Here is a 23041-nt window from a genome sequence, read left to right as displayed (position 1 = left end):
CCGCCGATAGCAGATCGAGCAGATCAATTATTTGCTATTGATTGACTGTCAAGGGTGATCACCATGGTGACACGCTAGGAGGGAACGTCCAGTACGTCCAGTACGCGACACAGGAGCAGCGGCGACACTCCTCGCAGACCACCATTGTACACGCCCTTGCAGAGAACAATAAAAAAAAAAACCTCCATTACTCCCGCAAGGCCTCGATCGGAGTCGAGAAATAGAAGAAGAGTCCAAGAGTGGGCAGATGTGGGCCCGCGTTCGTCACCTGTTTCCCAGACTCCCCCAGTAGGCCCGTTGCCATGCCAACATCTCCATTGTTGATAGGCGCGGTTCAATAGATAGATCTTCAATGCTCCAACTTCAAGGCCCAGCCTCTTCATCCATCTTGCTTTCGCGAGACTCTTCCACTTTCTAAATTTCTGCTTCAGTTCTTCTGTTCTTGAACTGTTTGCGCGCTTTTTTTTTCTAGACGCGTCGCGTATTCACGTCCCAGCCTTTTCCGTCCAAGGACCTACCGGTGACTTGAGGCGCTAACTTTCTCACCTTTCTTTTCTTTCTTTCCTTCTCTCACTTTCTCTTTCTCGTTTCTCGTTTTTCAGCGCGTTGGTCTCGATCACCGACTGACACCGCTGCAGGATAATCGTCAATTGGCTGCGTAGCCATGATCTCCGCCGCCACGAACTCGCTGGGTCACGGCCACCGCCGTCAAATTTCCACTCCAGCTCCGTTCGAGGCTGCCCCGACAGTCATGGCCAACATCCCGCAACCCCGCGGACATCGGCGCGGTCAGACAGTGGACTTTGCTTCCTTGAGTCCCCAGATGACCGCCGCCCGACGCAACACGCCCACGACGGTTTCGCAGCTCCGAGACTTCTTCAACGAAAAATCAGGTCACTCACGTCACAGCAACGCTGCCCAGCAGTATCCATCTTACTCCAACCAGGTCGACCGGCCTTTCACCTCAGATCTGCCAACTCAACAGGCTTATTCCTTCCAGTCGGCAGCATCCATGGGGTCCTTCAACCAGGAGCAATTGCAAGCGATCAACGTCCAGGCTGGTGACATGTCTTCTCCCACCTCCTCAATCGCTACGGCTCTCTCACGATCGTCGAGCCAAGACTCTGACACTGCGGCTCTGAAGCAGGCCCTGTACCGAATGCAACAAGAACAGGGCCAGCGCAACCCGCAGGTGTTCGCCAACCAGAGCCAACACCCCGTTGACACAGTGGACTGGGAACTCTTCCCTCAGAACCACATGTCTGCAATCCAGAAGCAACATGCATCGGGGTACACTCGATCGATGCACCCACTCTCTGTTCAACCAGAGTCTCGCTCTGACAAGGCTCAGACCCACAATTCTACTTCGTGTAAGTCCACGATACCTGTTACCCAAGTCGCTTGTGCCCTAACCAATTCTCTAGACAATTCTTCCCTTATTACCCCTGATGCTACCCCCATGAAGAGATCCATTGATTATTCTATGTTCAGCAATGAGCACACCCCCACCAAATCCCACAGCTTCTCGATCCCGCGCACGCCTGTCACTGTCGACATGCAGCGAACCAACTCCCTCCAGGAAGTGCCCAATGTCAGTCCTGTAAATCTCAAGCACCAGATTCCTTCGCCTTCCAACTCCTCATCGGCCTATTTCACTGAGCTCGCCGCCATGCCCTCTGCGGGGTCTTACGGTGTGTCACCACAAAAGATCAATTACCCTGCCACGCCTTCGACCGGCAAGCGTCAAAAGAAAACCGTTTCTCCCGTCTCATCTCCTATCAAACCAAATATTGAGACGCAAGCAGAACCTGCCGATAACGACGACCTCGACGCTCGAGTGAAGGCGTCTGTTCAAGAGACCGGTGTTTCACCTGAGGAGATTGCAAAGTACATTTCTGGTCCCCATGCCGATGGCACATGGGTGTGTCTGTATGAGAAGTGCAATACCCCGTTTGGTCGCAAGGAAAACATCAAGTCCCACATTCAGACCCACCTGGGAGACCGCCCGTACAAGTGCGATGTTTGCGACAAGCGCTTCGTTCGAGGCCATGACCTCAAGCGCCACCTTAAGACTCACAGTGGAAAGAAGCCCTTTGCTTGTGCCTGCAATTCCAGCTTCGCTCGTCAGGATGCCCTGACCCGACACCGCCAGCGCGATATGTGCGTTGGAGGTTTCACTGGCGTTGTTCCCAAGACGACCAAGCGTGGTCGCCCGCCGAAGAAGAACCGCCCCAACATGGAGGCTCGTCAGACCAAGGCAAATCGCACTCGTCAACTCGTGGCTGAAAAGATCGCGTCGGAGACTCCAATCACGACCGAGGATCCCTTCCAAGAGGCGCCTGTGTTCACCTCGCCCAACTACGCTCCGTCCACCTACGCCCCGTCCAACTATGCTCCATCTACCACCCTGTCGTTCACGCCGCCTACCTCTCCCGGATGCAGCATTGACAACCCTGCTTCGCCCAATCAGGCTTACACCTCGCTCACGCCTCAGTTTGAAGATGATATGCTGCCAATGCCATCGCCTCAGATGGCTGACTCTCGAGACGAGCGTGCACTTGCCCAGTTCGAGCCAAACATGGTTCCCGAGTGCTACACACATGAAGGTCTCTACAGCGACCAGGCCCTCTCGCCTCATGACATGTCGTCTCCTCATACTGCCCCCACGCTGGCCGAGTCTTCGGTTGGCTCAGAGATCGACTTCTTCATGTCCCAGGACTCCACTGAAGAACTGCACGACCCATTTGGGCCTCTGACCAACCAAGGCATGCCATTCCTTCCGGGTAACTATCAGTATGTGGACACCTCCGAGTTCGAAACTCCTTCATCGTTCTATCCGGAGAAGAGCTTCCCTAGTCTCCCGCCTCTCGGCGAAGACCCTCTGGCCGACCCGATCGACACCCTTTCCAACGAATTCCTGATCGATCCATGAGTGTACCAACATTAATCTCGGGGTTTCTTCCAAACCCCCTTCCATCCGACTTCATGACACGGCGTTTTCATCTCTTTCCACAAAAAAAAAGCATGACTGATAGATGGTGTGGCCATTGTTTTTCTTCCTGGCGTGACTACATTGCGACGATATGCGACGAGCTTGTACACTTTGATGACCTACGACACACACCTCCGGAGTTGTTCTTTCTGATCTTTCGGCAACGAACCACGACGGCTTGTTCCATGACTTCTTCCTTTCTCTGCACATTCGGGGACTTGACTTTTCAGCGCACATGGCATCGGCTTTTCTGGCGGCGACCAACGGGGATTTGATACGGCTTTGTGGGATTCCAGGGGTGTTCTGGGACTTGCTTTTTTCTTCTTTCTGTTTCTTGTTGTATCACCCCCCTTACCCCTATTGCTCCTATCCCTGCCCCAAAATCTGTTATTTTATTTGTTTTCTATGATGCTCCGAACACCCCCCTTTGACGTGAGATGTTTTTACTGTTTCTATTTTTGCCCATGTTTCAACAAGCATACATTCATAGTCAATCCACTTCCAATCTTGATGTCTATTCCAGCGTTTTTATTGGCTTGGATCCCTTCGAACGCCCGCGGTAGCTCTGCCGTAGTTCACTCTATTTAATAGACTAAAACCCGAGTCCTCTGACAGTCAAATCGGTCGAACCTCTTCTACATCCCAGCGCATCTATGAATGGAATGTTTCAAGCAAATAACACCCTACGAATCAACACAATACCTCAGCTATTCACGCCTCGGTCGCTTTCCAGGTGACCTCAATTCCAATCAGGTGTTCCCCCTTTGTGGCGTAGATATTGCTCTGCGTGGAACCCTTGGGCGCCTTGTCGGCGTAGAACGTTGTGGCATCCCGGTAGGAAAGCTTGCCGTCTTGGACCTGCACAGCGGATCAGCCACACCGTGAATAAGATGCAGGAGAGTCAGTGAGCATACCGTAAACTCGCCGGGAGTGTTGATATGCGGTCCGCAATTGAACACATCGCGCTCAAAGCTGCACGGCCCTTTACTCGATTTCAAGGAGAATGTCTCCTCTGCGAGTAACAAAAGAAACGGGGTGGTTAGTCCAATCAATTAACGCACTATTTGGTGGGGGTGGAACTAACCTGAGATCTTTTCTGCCCGGAATGTCGCGCATGTCCCAGATGCATACCACGTCCCACGGCTGATGATGCACCCTCGCCGTTGGTTGAGCGTTGATACCATCATGTGGCCCCGACCCAAGAATGGGATTCCGGTTGATGTGGGCTCTGGGTAACCATCGGTCGTGGTCTTGGTCGGTTCCTCCTGCGAGTGTTTTGGCGGGTAATGGATGCCGTGCGCTGGGCAGTTGGAGGTTTGGCCATCTGTGACACAGTTAATTTCGCGATCTAGCTCAGAGAATCTTTTTCGGGACGGCGAACCTGGATCAGCGGCAATGAATTTCCCTGTCTGGAGACTCCCTGCGACGTTGAAATAATACCAGATCTCGCTGAGTGCTCGGTGCCGACAACGGACTGTTACGGGGGCACGGTGCTCTTTCTCAAGTGCCTTCTCGATGTCTGCGAGCGCGTATGTCTCACTATTCGACGGCAGAATACCAGCATTGGCCAAGAACTAAACAATCGTCAGAACTGTCCTTTTGTTTGATGAAGGTTGGGCTGTTAGTATTGGACACCCACCTCGAAAGATGGCACCGTCTTGAAAACCTCGACGGTCTTGTCGAAGTAGTCCACCACTTCCTGTTGCGGTATATAATCTTCATAGCACTGAGTTTCCAGTGTGCTGACACAGGTTCCATGCTTGTTCCACTCGTGCTGCCACAAGTTTGGATCGTCACCACGAAAATCCTTCCAGTACTCGCTCATGTAGTCGAGCAGGTCACCCCGACCCGAGTCCACGAGAATTAGGGAGATGTTGCTGTATCTTCGATTGGAATCGCAGAACTGGTCAAATCCTCCACCGCAGTGATCGGGCCTGCCGACGTGTTAACCCCTCGGATTCAATGCAGCGTTTTGTAATTGATGTAGATCTTACCACAGCCCGTGGATGGTCCACGAATCATCCGGGCCCAGGACTGGATCAACGTCCCAGAACTGCGTCTGCATCATCTGGCCGCCGGGGTGGTTGAAACAGCAGGTGTCTTGGCCATGGTACTTGGTCCGACAGCTGATGTCCGACAGAGGACAAGTCGACGATTTCCCGGGCGATGATGGGTGATCGGGCAACGAGGCAATCCCCAGGGAGCCCGCAAGCGTCTTGAGAATCGCCTGGGGGCCAGGGACTCCCAGGAACTGTTGAGCTCCCCACATGCTTATCTCGGGAGCTCGAGCGAAGCCTGACTCCAGCACAAACCAGAAACCCCTGTGGTATCGAACCAAAGGGTTTCTACGGGGAACAAGTATAATGATTGAAGATTTTCAGAGATTGAAGAATCAGAGAAAAAAAAGATGAGAAGGAAAGAGGACGAGTTTACTTGTGGTCACGGGTACGCCCCACATGACGTGGGATCACATTTGTCGATCGCAGGGGGGTATCAACTCTCAACTCTCAACTATCTGTCAATTCTCTGGTCTCATGATTCCCGGGCATTCCTCAGGTCCGTGTGGTCGCAGCCTTGGTTGCCTTAACCTTCTCTTCTTGCTCATGGATTCTCTCCTTCCACAGGCGCAGGACCTCAAAGCCGACCTCCACAGCGATAAGCAGGATGATGATCCACTCGAGTCGCAGTCCGTGGGTTTCGCTGAGACGCTCCCGAAGCACACTGGCAATCTCCTGTGCATAGTCCATCTTTTCGTTCAAGAGCTTAATGCGAATTCCTACATCCAGCGCCCGCCCCACTTGTTCGTAGTATCCTTCCAGGCCAAGCTCATGCCGACTGTCCCAGAAGATGTCGGGGAGAGAATCCGTGAGCTCCGAGTAGAGATTGAGTTGTGCGCGGACACTCAGTAATTGCCCAGTTTTACGGAGAATAAAGTCCCGCGTGAAGGGAAGACGCGAGCCTTGTGATAACAGCGTCGGAATCGCCCGCGTCGACTCGAAATAGTTCGACAGGAGGCTTTCGAGGACGGCCAGCTTGGTGCTTCGAGCTAGCCCCGACGAGAATGCCACTTTGGTCAAAACCGTATCAATAGACTGTTGTAACGCAAGCGGCGCCTCCAGTCCCTGGCTGCCAGTATTAGTTCCCAGGATGATCGTGTCCCCCTTGATAATGCTGTTGTCCCGCTTAGGGTCTTCGACAAACTCGAGATCTTCGGTCTCCAGATCCTCTAAATGGGCATTCTCCGCTGCGGGGAGGAGAGTTCTCGTCGCCAGAAAAGATGTGAACCCTTCGGGAAGAGACCAGGCCACGACGGTGCCCGATGGAAACACAAACACGTCGCCAACTTCGTTCGAAGATAAATCTGCGGTTGAAGGATTCCCCACTCGTCGGATGGACTCGATAGGTACTTGAACATGGACGACCTGTGGATATAGCCCCGTTTCCAAGGGATCTGGCTCGTACCCTTTCTCCTGCAGGATGTCCCGAACTTTGCGTATGTTGAATTGCTCAGCCACGGCGTAGGCAGTTATGGTCTATGATGCGAAGCAGATATTAGCATACGAGTCTTTGCCAGTCCTTCCCAGTCATTTGTACCTTGGTCTGATGTAGTCCCTGCTCCCTGAGCTGGGCTTTGGAAAGAAATCCATCCTTTGATCTTTGCGCCTCTACCGCGACACGCCGCAAGGACGTGGGTGCAGCTGGGGACCTGCCACCTCGCCGCCGCTGTTTCTGTGATTCCGGAAGATGTTCTGTCGAGTCATCGCTTCTGGTCGACGAGTTCTGCTTTAAGTGGGCATTGGACGAAAAGAAATCCTTCCGGCGGGGGAGCTCCAACAGAGGCGAGGCGTGGAGATGCTGATTCTGTGGTCGCTTGAGAAGCCTCAATGTTGCTGGCCTCTTGCATGTCGAGCAGACATATGGCCGGGCGAACATGATGGCGCGAGTCACAAGAGACCTGTGGGACCAGTATGACCATGTCTATTGCAGGTACACGGGGGCCAAAGCTCGGAGACATGTTTCTCCGGCAGCTTAGCCGACCCTCGAGTTGGACCTATAGCATTTTCAACTGTTGGTTCTCCACACCGATACGAAAATTCCTACTGATACGACAACTTTTTTCTTTATTTATCTTCTATTATATACTTAGTATACTAAAATTCAACGAAAATATTGAAGATCGCCTTAATAAGGTATGTAAAGTAGCGAAATACAAAAAAACCCTAAAAATTACTAAATTTACGCGTAAATTCGATATTTCTTATAGTTATCTATTGAGAATAGCTACTACTTCTGTTAATAAAATACTTAATAGTTTGTAAGAAAAAGTAGTTATTCGCTAGATTTAATATCTTAATTTTATAAGTTTTGTCTATAATTAGTATAATTTAAAACTATGTAAATTAGATTATAAAATAGAACGCTATAGTGTAAAGAATATACTTGGCAGGGTATAAGGCCTGTCGATCAGGTAAAGAAAACAAGAGAGAGGAGTAAAGGAAAGCAGTATATCTTTTGCTATCAAGACTGAATCTTTGCTCGCTAGCTGGATACGAGAGTATCAATTTATTATACAATATCTTCGTAACTCCACGTATCATCGATGATATAAACGACTAGGTCTCTGTTGTATATCGTGATCATTCCACTGTAGGGTGGATCAAGCAATAAGTTCTGACTTCCCTTAGGATTATGTGATATCACCTGATTCACCCCTTCCGTTAGTTAGGAATAACCTTATACCTCACTATCTTAGTAGACCCTTTACAATTATCCCCTCTCTCAAAGTTAGGTGGCCTTAACTGACGCGTTTGTTTTATTGCTATAATATAGGCGCGTCGGCGCGGTATCTTTTTGTAGGGGTTTCGTTTGCCTTACTGTCGAGGCAATAAAGAGATTATATAGTTGACCAGCAAACAAAGACGTATCGAATTATATATTCGAGTCTTTGTTTATATTTTCGAGTAGCAACTCTCTTCTTTTTCTTCTTTTTTCTCCTACGCTATACTCGTCGCGTTTTATTATTTGTTTCTTACTACTCCTGCTGCTTCCCGTCTTCTTTCCGTGACTGTTACAATCGTTATACCTTGTCGTCGTCGTTCGGGTCGGTTATCATACCGACCGGCGCGTTCTACTACCCTTTCGCCTATCTTCCTATGGTGTATTAAGTGCTTTCGGACTAAGGTCAAGGCGTACGACTCCAAGTCGCCCTTCGTCGTCGAATATAAACTAGATACGGCGGCTTCGGTTACCTGTCGGCAGTGTTCCGCCCGCAACGCGTCGTGTGACACGGTACGTTCCGCGGTATCTTGTTTTGACTTATACTGATATTCTTTAGGTTATAGAGGGCATAGTTAGGGACGCCTACGATCTGTAGGTGATCCTTAATTGGTTGAATAAGGAATTCCTAGAGCCCCTGGCCAAGGGTACTCCTAAGGAGGGGGAGGAAGAGGAGGCTCCCAGCAACAATACATGGCTACGACTATAAACTAGTTCAGGAGACTAGAAATCCCGATCGACACGGTACTTGGCTGAAAATGGCTGCCATGAAGGACGCGCTCAAAGATTATCAGTTTGTCGTCTTTATGGACGCAGATGCCATTTTTACCTACTCGCATCTTCCGATTGAATGGCTCCTCAACCACTGGGAAATCAGTGACAAAACCCTTATTGCGCTGGCGGAGGACCCTAGCCGGAATGTCCATCTCGACGAAGACGGACAAATTGAGCTGAATACGGGGTTTATGATCGCTCAGTCGAGCAGCCGCACCTTGGAGATGTTTGAGGCTTGGGAATCCTGCCCCGACGGCACCCGGTATAAGGACTGTTCTCGCTGGAAGAAGGAGTGGTCACACGAACAAGATGCATTCTCGGATTATATCCGTCATGACTTTAACCGACCTGAAGACATCAAGGTCATCACCTGCAAGGAGGGCAATCGATTCCCGGGTAATGGACAGGATGAGAGCTGCGAGGGAAGCTTCGTCGAGCACTACTGGCAGGCCAAGGATAAATTGCCTTGGGGCGTGCAGCAATCGATCTGGCAATGGCTTGTTCCCCAGTTAGGCGAGTCATTTCGTCAACACGAAAATGCTTTAGGGATGCCTAAATTAGCTGGTTTGAACCAGACGGGCTCGGAGCAGACTGGCTCGAACAGCGATGGCTCAGATAGCTCTGGATGGAACAATACTGGGTTGAACCAGACGAATGATGCTGGTCCCTAGTCGGCTGAGGATGAAGAAGTAGATGTATAGGGTTGTATTATGAATGATGAGAGGCCTCGCCAATATACTTTTTTGTTTATTCGGTGATGGGATATTTTAGAGATGCCCCTCTCGGGAGATTTGAAACGCGGTTTATGTCAAGACAATTTAGGAGATTAGCTATGATGAAGTGGCTTAGGATCCTAGGTGTCAGGGATATAACATAAAACATACACGATGAGCGGAGGAGATTCGATATGCAGGGCTGAACGCAAGGAAGTTACTGTTCTTTTGTTTCCTCGCCCTACGTCTTGTCTCTACCATTTCTATATAAATGATTTATGGTATTCAGACAGTCACTAAATTAAAAGAATGGTTAAATATTAGTGGAAAGTGAGTTGTGTCATTGTAAAGCCCCAGCAAGGAAGTATGTATGCAGTTGCATTGCGGACAGCAGTTAGATAGTGATGTTGACGTTAAGTTTACTTCGTAATCGATCGAGGGTTGTTTAAGGATCGATTGTAAATCCCCCCCAAAATCAGTGAAATATACTAGCAGGGTCTTCTAGAGAATCAGGTGTGGAAGAGTTAGTACAAGGAAGGTATAACTTCTTATTTCTACTGCGTTTGGTATGTAAGCCCTTACTCAGGTATTCTTAGGCATATGGCAATTTCACTCGGCCCAAAATACCAGTATTCCATGATAAGTCGCATGCCTCATCATGCCCGAGTCCAATACTAACGCGAACGCAGATTAGTCGAGCCGACAGAAGCCCTTCAGGGCCCGAGGCCATCATGAATGTCGCTTAGTCATCGTATCTCCACTCGGCGTCGACGTAGCTAAGGTCCGCTCTCGACGGCTGCAGAACCGCTGCTTGGTTTGTCGCGCATTTCGACCTGCCTGGGAGCTCCAGGTGCTGAAAGGGACTCACCATGAATGCGCCTGGCGCGATAACAGCAAATACCGCCGCCCAGGGCCCTTCGGAACCAGACACGGCTGCTGCGCGTAGCAGATCCCCTGCGAGTACGACCTCGGAGCCGAATCGACAACACCAAAGCGATGACGATGGCTCTAATGCTAGTGAGGAGGGGGAGGAAGAAGATGATAATGATGACGAGGACGAGGACGAGGAGCCCCGTCTCAAATATGCATATCTCACAAAGCACTTGGGATCAGTCTATCGCAACGGGGATGCGACCAGCGCATTCCTCGTGGCAGGAGACAAGATGGTAGGGTTCCCAATCTGAGTTTCTCATAGTCCTGGCTGGCTAATCCTTGTCCTCTAGATTCTTGGAACACACAACGGCAATATAGTAGGTTCTGGACAAGCAGACAGATCGACGGAGCTGACCTTGTCTAGCATGTCATGTCACTGCCTCTACTGCAGCCTCTCCGCGTATACCATGCACACTCTGCCAGTGTAACCTCCATATCGATATCGCCCTTTCCACCACCTTTGCCGAATTTCAAGCCCGAACCCCTCAGCAGGCAGACTGAAGATCATGCCCCTCCGACGCGATCATCTACAAGTACGGGCAGTATGCGTGGTCAGCCAAAGTCAAGTCATTACGCACCTATTTCCCAGACTCCCGCGAACTCGATCTATATCGCAACATCTTCTATCGATGGCAACGTCTGCATCTCGTCGCTTGTAGACCCTAAGGATGTGCTATTGCGAAACTTCGGCCGACCCGTTCAGTCGGTTGCTCTATCGCCAGATTATAAGAATGACAGGACTTTTATTTCAGGTGGCCGGGCAGGTGAATTGATTCTGACCACGGGTGGCCGTGTGGGTGTGACTTCGAACTCCACTACCATGGGAGGCGCGACAGCGACAGCGACGAGCTGGCTAGGGTCTATGGGACTGGGCTCCAACAACGGAAAAGACACCGTATTACACAGTGGAGAAGGCGCCATCAGCACCATCCGGTGGTCACTATCTGGAAAATACGTGACATGGGTCAACGAAGAGGGGATTAAAATCATGCGATCCAACCTGCACCTTGAGTCTTCGGAAACCGAGTTTGCCTGGAAGCGAATCAGTCACATTGATCGTCCCAACGGCCCAGGCTGGGATGAAATGGCTAGTGTCTGGAAAGCGCGTGCGGAGTGGATCGACCAATCTGCACTGGACAACCAGAACACCCTTGATCCTAGTGATAGCGGATCGCCCGACGAGATATCGCCCTCGGCGGCATCAAGCGAGAAGGTTGAGAAACTTGTCGTGGGCTGGGGAGGTACCGTTTGGGTCATTGATGTCTACCCCGAGCGAGCAAGCAAGTCTTCCAAGGGCGAGAGATACGGCTCCGCTGAAGTCGCTACAATGTAAGTCATCTTTGGGTGATTTGCAACCCAGGCGTTAATTTGCGATGCAGTTTGCGAACGGATTGCGTCGTATCTGGCATCTCACTGTACACACCTCGCCTCCTGGTCATTTTGGCGTACCTTGAAGCAGAGGGCGATTCTGTGAGAATCACTAAGAAGGGAACTGGGTTCCGCCATCGACAGAAGGGCTTGGAGCCCGAACTTCGCATCATCAACATAGAAACCAAAGAAGAGCTCAGTGCCGATACGCTCTCTGTCAGTCGTTTTGAAGGCCTGTCTTCATCGGACTATCATCTGAGTGTTTTGCCACCATGGAAGACCCCTGAAGGGCAAGTAATTCAACGTGGGGCTCTGGGAACCCTCGGACACGGGCTCTTGGATGCCACAATGTACCCCGCGCGACTCTTCAGCTCTGGTGCGAGCATCCGCAGCTCCACGAGTAGTGGTGACAAGGGCTCTGGTAGGGTTCCCGCTTCTTTCACATCGAGACATCTCTTCGCCGATGAGCCTCTTCCCAAAGAGGTTCAGGATGTTTCGGCTGCTCTAGGTGCCAAAATCTTCGTTCACAGCCCATTTGACTGTGTGGTTGCCGTGAAGAGGGATCTTTCGGACCGATTGTCATGGTTGGACTCTCGTGGTCAATACGAGGAAGCATGGAACCTTCTCGACGAGCACCCTGAAGCTGCAGGCCCGGCCGCTGATGTGAACGAAGCAGTTCCCGAAATTGCAACCAATTCGCAGACCAGCTTGGGTGAGTTTTTTGCTGATGATCGATCTTCGGTCGTGGCTACTGGCCACCCAAGGGTCTCTGCAGCTGAACAGGAAAAAGCTCGGCTCGGTGAGCTCTGGCTTGAGCAGCTTGTTGGCGAGAAGACCTGGAATGAAGCCGCCCAAGTCTGTGGCAAGGTACTCCGTAGTACTACACGATGGGAGCACTGGGCGGAAGTCTTCATCAGAGAAAACAAACTGGACGAGATCACGCCTTATATTCCAATCGAATTACACCCGCCGCTCTCTTCCACGGTGTACGAGGCTATTCTCAGCCACTATGCCTCCGAGGACCGAACCAAATTCAAAGACTTGGTCGAGACATGGCCCTCTGATTTGTTTGATGCAAATACTGTGACAGAGGTTATCAAACACCAGCTGGGCTTGAACTCAGTGCGCGTTGAATCAGAAGAATGGCAAATCCTCATGGACTGTCTTGCGAAGCTGTATCTGGTCGGTGGCCACTACCGTGAAGCACTGCATTGCTATATTCGACTACAAGATGGGGACGCGGCCATGTCGCTGATCCGGGACCACCACTTGCTGGACGCAGTCTCTGACGACATCCCGGCTTTCATTATGATCCGTGTCTCTAAGAAGCAGATGAAGTCAGCCCCAATCTCGGAGCTTGAAGAAGTCACTGCAGAACCCATTCGGCTTCTCGTGAGCGAAGCATACACGGGCATCGTCCGCCCAGAGACGGTGGTGTCACAGCTCAAGGAGGCCAACCGCCTCCTCTTCCTCTATTTCTATCTTCGTGCCCTCTGGCGGGGTGAATCACTGCCACATGAAGCCTCGAAGCCGCGACGAGGCCGTGGGGTTCATGCTCGGGATGCGGCGAGCAAGCTGGCTGCCGACGAAGGCAAAGCTCTCATTGACAGTTTCGCGGACACCGCGGTTGATGTTTTCGCCGAGTACGACCGGCCCTTGCTGATGGAATTTCTCCAAACGAGCATCTCATATTCGTTCGAAACTGCCACTTCCACCTGTGAACAGCGGCACTTCACTCCAGAATTGATTTATTTGCTGTCCAAAATGGGTCAAACCAAGCGAGCACTGAATCTGATCTTGTCCGATTTAAAGGACGTCTCGCAGGCCATTTCCTTTGCGAAGTCGCAGGACGACCCCGATCTCTGGGAGGACCTGATGGACTACTCGATGGACAAACCCAAGTTCATCCACGGGCTTCTCGTCGAGGCGGGGACGGCTATCGACCCGATCAAGCTCGTGCGCCGCATCCCCAGCGGGCTGGAGATCGAAGGCCTGCGAGATGGCCTCACGCGGTTGATCCGCGAGCACGATCTGCAGGCCAGCATTAGTCAAGGCGCAGCCCGAGTGATGCAAAGTGAAGTTGCACAGGGGATGGATACACTGCGGAGGGGGCAGCGCCGGGGCATCAAGTTCAATATCCTTGAGAACGTGGATGACGATACGCGGGATTCAAATAGGACTCCAACCCACGAGAATCACGCCCAAGATGCAGCGCCCAGCGGATCAAGAAATCCAGCCACGCCTGGTCAGGGAAGATGCGGAGGCTGCCGTGCCCCCTTCCACGCAAACGGTATGTCTTCAAGATCACACTACCCGACTTCAATACTAATCAAAATCAACCAGAACGGGAAATTTTGATCGGCTTCGTCTGCGGCCACGTCTTCCATTTATCCCACTTGCTTCCTGAGACACAGCAGCAAGATCAATCCGCCATAGATGGCGCTGACCGCACCCCCGGGCTGAGTCTCCCTTCAACGAGCCGTCATCATCCACCGCGTCCCGTACAGTCGGTCCCAAGGTGACCACTGCCCGGCTGCTACGAGACCGCATCGGCGACGGGTGTCGTATCTGCGCCGTCACGAGGGATATTGAGTCTCTTGGCGGCGAGGGCGAGGTGTGAAGTCTTTTTCCGCCGACGAATGGAGAGCTCGTACTCCTATTGTCGAGTTGTCTCGTTGCATTTCTCATGTACATGCCGTGTATACGTGTATACGCATTTGTTTTTTTGGAGATACCCCAAAATTTCTTTTTTTGTCCCGCCCCGAGCCTATGGAATATGACTCAAAGGCTAGAAAGTGGCATCGGTTTCCACTTAGACCGGGCCTTGGATCTCGCGCAGATATATGATTCACCCAGTAGGGGACGTTAACCTCGCGTACAAAGCTCCTGCGAATACTCAATCCCGACAACGGGATGCGAGATCACTTGGACGCCTTCGTGGTTGTCACACATACTCTATCTTTTGGGTCTTTGTTCTATATCCAGAAATGCAGACTGCATTGCATGGCATTGCCAGACAGTCTATGGCAGACTAGCATAGCAATTTACACCCGTCGAGTCCGTTGGGTTTTGGACATCATATGATATCACTTTCACCCTCATAATTCCTAGGAATACAATAAGAGCCCCCGGCGCAGTAAAACCTCGAGCAGGGGCACATCGTGTCAAGTAACACTCTCTCCATGATCGATCTCACCCAGGTGTCTCAAATGCTGTCCACATTTCACTGGATGGCCTGACATCAATTTGGAGGGTACGTGCCATGATCTCTTCCAGGAAATATCCAAACGGACCCTGAAGGACATATTATACTCGTCCTGAGATACGAGGAACCAGACCACCTGCTCCTCCAGCTCGTCTACCTTGACGGCGTATTTGATGCGGGCGCTTGCTTGAGCAGTGCACAGCAATTGTCTACTCTCCCGTAGAGACCTTCCAGCTATCCCCAGGCCGGGATAGACCCGAGCAGATGCCAGGTGCGAGCACAACCTATAACCCTTCTTGGCTTCACTCCACAGGCGAGATCGACTCATTCCTCGACATTCTTGGGAGGGACAAGTTCTCGACACCACCGGGCTCCGGCGCGTCATCCTCGTCCGGGAGACGACCGATATTGACGGCAGAGGGAATGTCCAGACCTGCGAGCCATCGTATTCCTCCAACGTCTAGAAAAGGCCGCAACTGGTTTCTGGCTATCGAAGATCTGCAGGAGATGAGGAAACGTGTCGTTCCAAACTAGTGCTACTGAAATTCTGGAAGTCAGCTACAGATCCATGGGTGGATGTATTAGAGCTTGATAAGTCAGTGGGGGCTTAGCCTTTTGGGAGACAGAAGCCTTCGGGTCCTTCCTTGCTCATGCAGGAATGGCCATTCCACCATATGGCCGGCAAACCTGGTAAAGGAAATGCTTCACTCATCATCTGTCAGAGACTGAGACCTCACCGGTTAGAGGCTGATATCTCTAATTTCGAAGCGCTTCACCGAAGGCATCCAGACCGCATGAAGAGTGGTGTTGGAGAGTCCAATGCTTGTCCGAGCAATGCCAGCACCAAGCTCTCCCGGGTTCCGGTCGGGGAATTTCCAAGTTGCAGCAGATCAGCCTCGACATAACAGGCTGTTTAGTATAGATTGCAGTTGAAAATTTGCTTACAGACTACTCGGGCTACTCCCATGGCCCATCTTGAAAGGAAACAAGATTAGATTCTGCAAACGAGGCTGCAACTATGACATGAGGTCATAATTAAGATATGGCTAGAACACAGGTCACCGCATCCCGAGAACGAACGCCGGTCGATCCACATAAAAAGAATATCGAGTATGATTGTCCACCGGAAAACAGGTAACGCTGTGTGACCCTCAGTCAAACAAACATGGGAGCGCTCACAGCAACTCAATGAGGAGCCAGGCGAAGGCACCCACGGCAGACACCTGGAAGGAGATTCCCTTGATGCCAGCCTCATTGGGTGTGCCAGGGGCCGGAGTGCTGCTGGGATGGATCAGCTCACCAGTACTCTTGGAAGAGTGAGTGGCAACTCTGGTCTCCGTCGAGTTGCGAGTGTGGGTCGTGGAGACCGAAACAGGAGTCTCAGTGGTGGAGTTGTAGCTGCCCGAAGTGAAGGGGGGCTTCGAGACGATGGCCGTGGTCAGAGTCGTGGGCACCCTGACCGAAGTACCAACAGAAGTAGTCAACTTTGGGGCAGGGGCAGTCCCGGTAACGGGCACAGGGACAGGGATGGGCAAAGTCTCCACAGGCGAGGTCTCAGCAACGGGCTGAGTTGGTTTCTTGGTGACCGGCACAGGAGGAGTCTCGGTGATAGGCACAGGAGTCTCAGTAACGGCGACGGGGGACTGAGGAACAGACACTGAAGTCTCGGTCACAGGAACAGGAGGCTCAGTGACAGGAATAGGAACAGTCTCCGTAGCGGGAACAGGGGTGGTCTCGGTGGTGCAAGTCTCGAGAATGGTCTCAGTCACCGAAACAGAAACCTCAGTAGGAGTCTCAGTAGTGACGACCGGGGTCGGCTCCTCGGTAGGGCACACCGTCTCGATGTCAGTGAAGGTAACAGTTTCTGGTGACCGGTCAGTTTTTGCACAAGATCAGGAAGACTCCACAAAACATACCATCGCGAGCAAAGAAGGCCTTGGCAAAAGCAGGCAGATGGTCGACTACAGCAATCCCCGATGCATTGTCAGTGCCAGACGTTGACAAGTCCTCGAAGATGGAAGATGACTTACCACCGCGGACGTTGGCAACAGTGTCCTTCTTCTGGTGAGCATGCAGCACATGAGGGTCTATCCAGACACAATAATGTCAGTCCTACTGTATCATGAAACGGATGGTGGGTGATGATTGAACTTACTACAGGCGATGCTCATAGTCAGAAGGACCATGGCGGTCAGAAGGAAGAGCAACTTGCGTGCAGGAGACGCCATTGCAACGGGAGTTGTGGGTGTTGAACGAGTGAACAGTGACTTCTTGAAGCAGGACAAGAGGGTTCGAAGATGATATCGATGGAAAACGAACGAGATGGGGATGGAGCGGATGAGAAGAAGAAGAGGGAGGAGGGAAGAAGGAAAAAAAACACGAAGAAGTAACCAGAAGGAGAGGACATCCCGTGAGGCAGGCACGTGCCGGTGTTGCAGTCCTTAAAAGGAAGGCATGATGGGCTCACAAATACTCAACGATGACTGGGCCACCGTATCATGTTCATTTCTTGGGGCAATTGCTACTGAGCCCTACATTGGTGGACAAACACAGGATACGTCTCAGCCGTGTTGCCAAGAAGAGAGTATTTGTCTTCTATAGGAAATTGGAATCTGTTTACGCAGATGATCGAGAAATTTAGCGAGATTGACAGTGTTTGGCATTGATGAAAGCGGTATGAAGACCACCAGAAAGTGGCCCTGTATGCCTAGATATTAAGTAGAGGAAAATATATATCAGAATTTTTAGCAGAAAACAGTATTTTAAGATTTAGTGATCAAAGCCCTAAGTAGATAGGCGAGATAATATAAAACCTCTAGATACTATCAATGATATATAACCCCTCACTCGGTTGCAGCCTGGCTATCCTTTGAAAGATTAAAAAAAAAAAAAAAAAAAACCTGTTCACAAATCGTCCATAAAACCAGCCGGTAATCAAAAATAGCGTGATACTTGTAGCATCAAACAAGGGCCGAAAATAGTGACTACAAGCAACCACCCGAAGCCACCTACAATGATATAAGATTTATTAAGCAGCCAAGCACGCAGCCTATCCCAAGATTAGTAGAACCTGGGGTCGTGCAAGGTCCAACCCGATCACTCAGCCCTAAACCCAACCACACTCTCTCCCTCCTATATTTCTTTTAAAACTACCAACTCCCAGATCTCACCTCCCAATACCATCCCAATACCATCCCAATACCACCGCCCCAATTTTATGCGGTATTCTAAGCTAACCTCATTAGGCCGACATACGGCACGACCCGGAAAAAGTGGGGAGTTGCCAGACTCCGCTTCCAAGGCACCGGGTTCATGACATCACGGCTTCCAGTATGAGTGCTTACTGGAATATAAACTGGACAATTGGCTTGGGATTTTTTTTTATTTCTTTCGGCTAGTAGGAGAAGAGAAGAAAAAGGAGTGGGAAGAGTAGAGTTTTCTGCTAGTAACCGTCCCAAATGGGGGATATCACCGATTACAAAAATAATGGTATTGCGTTACCACGGATCATGGTCCCGGATCACCCAAACCGGGCGAAAGGCTAGAGTTTCAGGATGATTCAGGACCAAACTCCATCGGCGCGGGACTCGACCGATTGAATCATGAAACGGAGGTAGGATACACCCCCTGACGTCACGAATCCCGGCTCAGTGGTAACTGACAGCGGATGCAAAGACTTCGGTTGATCCTCTCTGCTGGGAATCTTGGGGATTAACCTCTCATGGCAGGGCCAATTCTATAACCATGAATCCCTCGAATGGATAGGATATAACCATTCATGGATGTATAATTAAGAGATAAGAGGCCAGTACCCAATCACCAACCCGAATTTATAGCACGTTTTCTCCCCAATCTCTCTGTAGCAATAGTTCGGCAGTTCGATGTCCCCCCTCAAATCCCATGTTTCTTTTTTTTTTAGGGAAATTCCCCGACACCACTGTTCCAGAGAAGAGAAAAAAAAAAAAAAGAAATTCCATCTGATCCGCTTTCAGGAAAAATGCTCCTTGGGATGCCGAGCCGTGAATTCGCCGGTCCAATGTCTAGCGAGCCCGAGTCAGCGACCCGGCCAATCATCACCTTGTAGTTCTTTTCTGTAGATCCCCCCAATCTCAGGCCAATGCCAGCCCTATGGGCACCTGGTTGCTGATACTGTCGCCCGGGGGTGGAGATGTGAGGTTCTTTTTTGCTACGCAAGCCACTCGATAGGGGATTGTGGTTCCCGGAGATCTGATGTTGGGTTTCTTTCCGTTCTATCCCCAATTGCCAAAGATTCCAACCTTTCTTTTTATTTTTCTTTTCTTCTTCCTCTTCTGTGGCGATGATTAGCACACCCCGCAGGTCTACTGTAGATAGGCATGGGAATTGAATCCACAAAATCACCAAGTACATTGTGACTAAGGTGGTTGATTAGGTGGTTGATTGGGAACCCAGTCCCATCCATTATCTTCAAACTACTCCCTACCTACCCCAGTACACAGATCCTATCTGGATCTAAGGGTGTGCAGGCTGATATACTGTTTACAGATCAACAATAGATCAAAGCGTGGATTGAAATGCTCGGCAGTATGACACAGCACAAAGCGAAAGAGCAGCTGGCATGAAAAACAGCGGCAAGGAAACATTCGGAACGGGGTATCAACTCTCGTGTGCTTCATCCCTCGACCAGATCTTCACCATCCTCAACCTTCCAACAGGCAAAAACCGCACCAGGACCCGCCGACTCATATATCATCGAAGGGAATGACAACGCCGATGAAGAAGATTCAAACCAAAACAAAAAGAAAAGAAAAGAAAAAAAAGAAAAAAAAGAAAAAAAAAACCAGTATAACAACAGGGTATCATTGCCCGGAGACTCGTATATCATCTCCGCATTCAACGCCCTCCAAAGGAGATTTTGGAAAAGAAAAGCAACCGCAGACCCAATGACAAATAGAGGATAAAAGAATAAGAGAAAGAGAAAAAAAAAAGAAAAGTAGAGAAAGAGAAGAAAAGAAATGGATATGCGGATCGAGTGGACAAGGTCGGCGAAACAAGGAAGGAGATTATTTGAATATACCAAACAATCACCACGCCTTGAATCCAGAAATCAGATGGGGAGGGCGTGGTGTAGGTCAACGCGGCGCCATTCTTAATAAGTCAGTTTGATCTCCATAGAAGAGCCACCGGCCTCGGGATCGTGGGCTTCGGAAATATCGGCAATCATATCCTGGCCCTCGGGGAGCTCTCGGACGACGTCGTCATCCACCATGATCCGCAGGCCATTGTGGTTGATGCGTAAGATGCGGACAATGCGTGCCGGGTCGATGTGACGCTTCTCGGATATCTTCTTCATCATATCCCGCACGGAGCGTTCTGATAGGTAAACAGCCCGGTAGAAGTCCTGCGGGTGCTCCTCGGTACCGTTAAAGCGAACATAGAAGCATGCAACTGTTACGAGGTTAGTAACAAAAGAAACCAATCAGTCGGGAGCAAGGAAACCTACTCGGCTTGGGCGGGCGTTCCGCCGGCGGTCGATACGTCGGATCGATATCAACCGCCTCGATAAACCCTGTGGACACATTGGAATCATCGGTTGAAATTTTCGGAACAGTAACTGGGCGCTTTTGTTGATTCGAATTCGAATTGACGGGAGAATGCAGAGACGCATTGCTGCTAGACGGAGAGAGGATCATGTTCTCCATGGACAGGGAGTCGGTCGTATTCTGGCGGCTGATATCCTTGACTTTGGAACTGCTGTCGTTTGGTAATCGCACCGGGTATGAATCGGGATCATCTTGGGCGTCGCCGCGCAGACCGAGAACACTCGTCGTGCGAGTCGATGAGAACATGTCTTGCATCATGGCCAACTTGGCTTGGAGGTCATCCTCCAACGACATCTTCTCTGGCGCGCCATCCTGAGAATCCATTGACCATGTGCGCTTGTGTTTTGATATCTTCATGCGGTCGGTCCCTTTGATCCCAGTCGAAGCATTGTGGCCACGTTTTCGCTTGCCGAAACCGCCACCCGCTTCTGCCTGGGCGATCTGCTGTTTAAGCTTCTCAATCGTCTTCTTGACATGTGCCACATCATTAGATAATTTCCGCTCGGCACCGTGGTCTCGGAAGAGCTTCACTTTGCAATAACACACTTCCGATTCACGAGCTGCGCCTGTGTCGTCTCCCGGAGACAGAATCTCGGTTTTAGCACACAGCCTCACGGGAATGCCCTTCACGCCTTTAGAATGACTAAAGTCGGTCGAAAGGAAATTGAACCGCACTGGGATGGTGCAGTCGGAGGTGCCGGTGACCGGATTAGCGGTCCATGTGACGCAGAAGCCATCAAAGGACGCAGTCTCGACCTGGATCTGGCGATGCTTATATTCCTCGCCGCCGCCTTGGAGAGGATCCACGTATTCGACTGCCACCAATTTCCCGCCTCGGTGGTGCGCCTCACTTAGACCACGACCCTCCTTCCATAATTGCCAGCAGGTGCCTGGTTTGGCGCGTTGCTCTTCTTCGTCGAAAGAGACCCGGATGAATGACCGGTAACGAACCGACTCGGCGCTCATTATGGGTGGAGTTGAATCCGTTACTGTGAGATTATATGCTTGGCCTTTATTCAGATAAGAGACCGGGATTTCCTTTGTATGCTTGACCATTGCAGTCGGGGCTCTCAATAAAACATTATAGCGGAATCTGCAATAAGAGACAGACGATTAGCATCATGTAGAATGAACACAACCTGCCAAGATCAATTTACTTACTTTTCACCTCGAGCATATGACATGCCCGTTGAGATAGGCAACTCGGTAGAGGCCGCCATATTGGTGTTCAATTCGGCTTGTGCTTCGTTGACAGATGAATCATTCATAGACTCATCCATGGCATCGTAGCCCGAGTCCTGGTGCTGCATGAAGGCGCTTGGCGCATATGATGCCTGCGTCGCAAATGGGTTCATAGCCGGCATCTGATACGAGAGAAATTGTGGGTTGAACTGCTCGACGTCGTGGCCTTGCGGGGGATGATCTGGATTCGAAAGAGAGAGCGGAGTAATCATGTTTAATCCCATAGTTGGTGTATGCAAATCTCCCGCTTGGTTGTGGAAAATGGCGCCCATCCCCCCAGAATTGGGCGTATAGATCCCGGGATGTTGGGAAGCAAGCGACATCATCGGGAGCGCTGCGGGGTCCATCCATGATGGCGAAAACCCCAGCTCCTGGAAATTCCTCGGCGTTCGATCGTTGAAAGGTCTCATCCCATTGGCGTCCGCTTTTGAATCGGTGTTGTCCTTCGAAGGGAGCATGGGATCGCCCTCTGTGTTGAGAGTTGCATGCTGCGTAGCTTCACTGGCTCGGCGAGGGACAATATCTGCGAATGTTTGTTGGAAGCGACTGATGAACTCATCATCAGGCTTCTGAGTGTTGTTTCTGTACGGCATAAAGGTTGGGTTAGCAACTACTACCCCCCGAGAAAAGGGAAGGGGTAGAAAACGTACCGGTTACGAAACATGGAGGGCCAAGCTAACGGCGGTCGTGCTCACTCGGTCCACGCAAGGAACGGAGAGGTGTCGGATAAGAGAGAAGGAGACTGCAGTCTAATATGCAACATCTGATCCGCGCTGCGAGAGACCACGAATGCCGGGATATCGCAGCCAGCAGCTCCGGTCGGCTGTGACGCTTGAGGTTCTCACAACCCGGATTTTGGAGTCTCAGAGGTGCTGAGATTGTAGATGGTCGAGGATTCTCCGGAAACCCGAGGGTGAAATATCTCGACGTTTTCGTTTCAGAGGAACTCGATGTCGGTGCAATCGCTAATATAGCTTTTAAGGAATCGTGTCGGAGTTGCTGGGTGGAATTGAGGAGGGGAGTGGATATGGATGGGAAGCAAGTTCGTTGGGTCCCACGGCTTAAATACGTTGAATACGTTCTGAATGCCGTCGCAAGTGAAGTACAAAGAAACGATGAGAAGGGAATCAAGCTCTTGAATGGAGGGTGAAATTGGAGAGAGTGAGAGAGGGGTTGTATGACGAGCCTTAAAGGGGAGGTGGAGGGGCGAAGGGCAAAGAAAAGTGCAGAGACGGTACGGTCCATGAAGCCTCCAATAATGAACGATCTAGGAGATCCAATTAAGTCAAGGGGGTGAGAGCTTTGGAGGGAAAAAAAGTGTCGCCACTGGAAGTGACCCGATAAGGGAACTAGAGGATTACGAAACATCCAGAAAGTACATAGAGCTCCCTTTTTTTTCCCTTTTTTCTGAATCATTTTATTTTCAGTGATCAACATTATTGGTATAGAGAGCATG

General features: G+C 50.7%; 8 protein-coding genes across 8 annotated transcripts; 3 read left to right on the top strand and 5 right to left on the bottom strand.

The window, feature by feature from the left end:
* Positions 1-664: 664 nt before the first annotated feature.
* ace2 (putative C2H2 transcription factor (Swi5)) lies at positions 665-2932 on the top strand (the record flags this gene model as incomplete). Its single annotated transcript, XM_056655312.1, has 1 exon — positions 665-2932. The coding sequence occupies one exon, from the start codon at positions 665-667 to the stop codon at positions 2930-2932; it is 2268 nt and encodes a 755-aa protein (XP_056510925.1).
* A 771-nt stretch (positions 2933-3703) lies between these two features.
* Positions 3704-5261, bottom strand: NUU61_004729 (T2 family ribonuclease; the record flags this gene model as incomplete). Its single annotated transcript, XM_056655311.1, has 6 exons — positions 3704-3850; positions 3907-4004; positions 4077-4316; positions 4374-4566; positions 4632-4926; positions 4987-5261. 6 exons carry the CDS (start codon positions 5259-5261, stop codon positions 3704-3706), a joined length of 1248 nt encoding a protein of 415 aa, XP_056510924.1.
* Positions 5262-5544: 283 nt separating this feature from the next.
* On the bottom strand, positions 5545-6925 carry NUU61_004728 (RMD1 family protein; the record flags this gene model as incomplete). Its single annotated transcript, XM_056655310.1, has 2 exons — positions 5545-6525; positions 6587-6925. The coding sequence occupies 2 exons, from the start codon at positions 6923-6925 to the stop codon at positions 5545-5547; spliced, it is 1320 nt and encodes a 439-aa protein (XP_056510923.1).
* Positions 6926-8526: 1601 nt separating this feature from the next.
* On the top strand, positions 8527-9213 carry NUU61_004727 (uncharacterized protein; the record flags this gene model as incomplete). The annotated part of the gene is made up of 1 exon (XM_056655309.1): positions 8527-9213. One exon carries the CDS (start codon positions 8527-8529, stop codon positions 9211-9213), a length of 687 nt encoding a protein of 228 aa, XP_056510922.1.
* Positions 9214-10124: 911 nt separating this feature from the next.
* NUU61_004726 (CLH domain-containing protein) lies at positions 10125-14170 on the top strand (the record flags this gene model as incomplete). Its single annotated transcript, XM_056655308.1, has 6 exons — positions 10125-10421; positions 10479-10505; positions 10553-11517; positions 11568-13846; positions 13900-14019; positions 14064-14170. Coding segments are annotated over 6 exons (3795 nt in total), but the record flags the coding sequence as incomplete, so codon positions are not given.
* Positions 14171-15063: 893 nt separating this feature from the next.
* Positions 15064-15735, bottom strand: NUU61_004725 (uncharacterized protein; the record flags this gene model as incomplete). Its single annotated transcript, XM_056655307.1, has 2 exons — positions 15064-15221; positions 15711-15735. The coding sequence occupies 2 exons, from the start codon at positions 15733-15735 to the stop codon at positions 15064-15066; spliced, it is 183 nt and encodes a 60-aa protein (XP_056510920.1).
* Positions 15736-15936: 201 nt separating this feature from the next.
* NUU61_004724 (uncharacterized protein) lies at positions 15937-16947 on the bottom strand (the record flags this gene model as incomplete). The annotated part of the gene is made up of 3 exons (XM_056655306.1): positions 15937-16625; positions 16678-16848; positions 16917-16947. 3 exons carry the CDS (start codon positions 16945-16947, stop codon positions 15937-15939), a joined length of 891 nt encoding a protein of 296 aa, XP_056510919.1.
* Positions 16948-19889: 2942 nt separating this feature from the next.
* NUU61_004723 (grainyhead-like protein) lies at positions 19890-22249 on the bottom strand (the record flags this gene model as incomplete). The annotated part of the gene is made up of 4 exons (XM_056655305.1): positions 19890-20188; positions 20244-21436; positions 21505-22167; positions 22236-22249. The coding sequence occupies 4 exons, from the start codon at positions 22247-22249 to the stop codon at positions 19890-19892; spliced, it is 2169 nt and encodes a 722-aa protein (XP_056510918.1).
* Positions 22250-23041: the final 792 nt, after the last annotated feature.

Source organism: Penicillium alfredii, assembly GCF_028826965.1.
Source record: "Penicillium alfredii strain IBT 34128 chromosome Unknown utg000007l_segment0_segment0, whole genome shotgun sequence".
Taxonomy (NCBI): domain Eukaryota; kingdom Fungi; phylum Ascomycota; class Eurotiomycetes; order Eurotiales; family Aspergillaceae; genus Penicillium; species Penicillium alfredii.
This window is presented reverse-complemented; position numbering and strand designations above follow the sequence as displayed.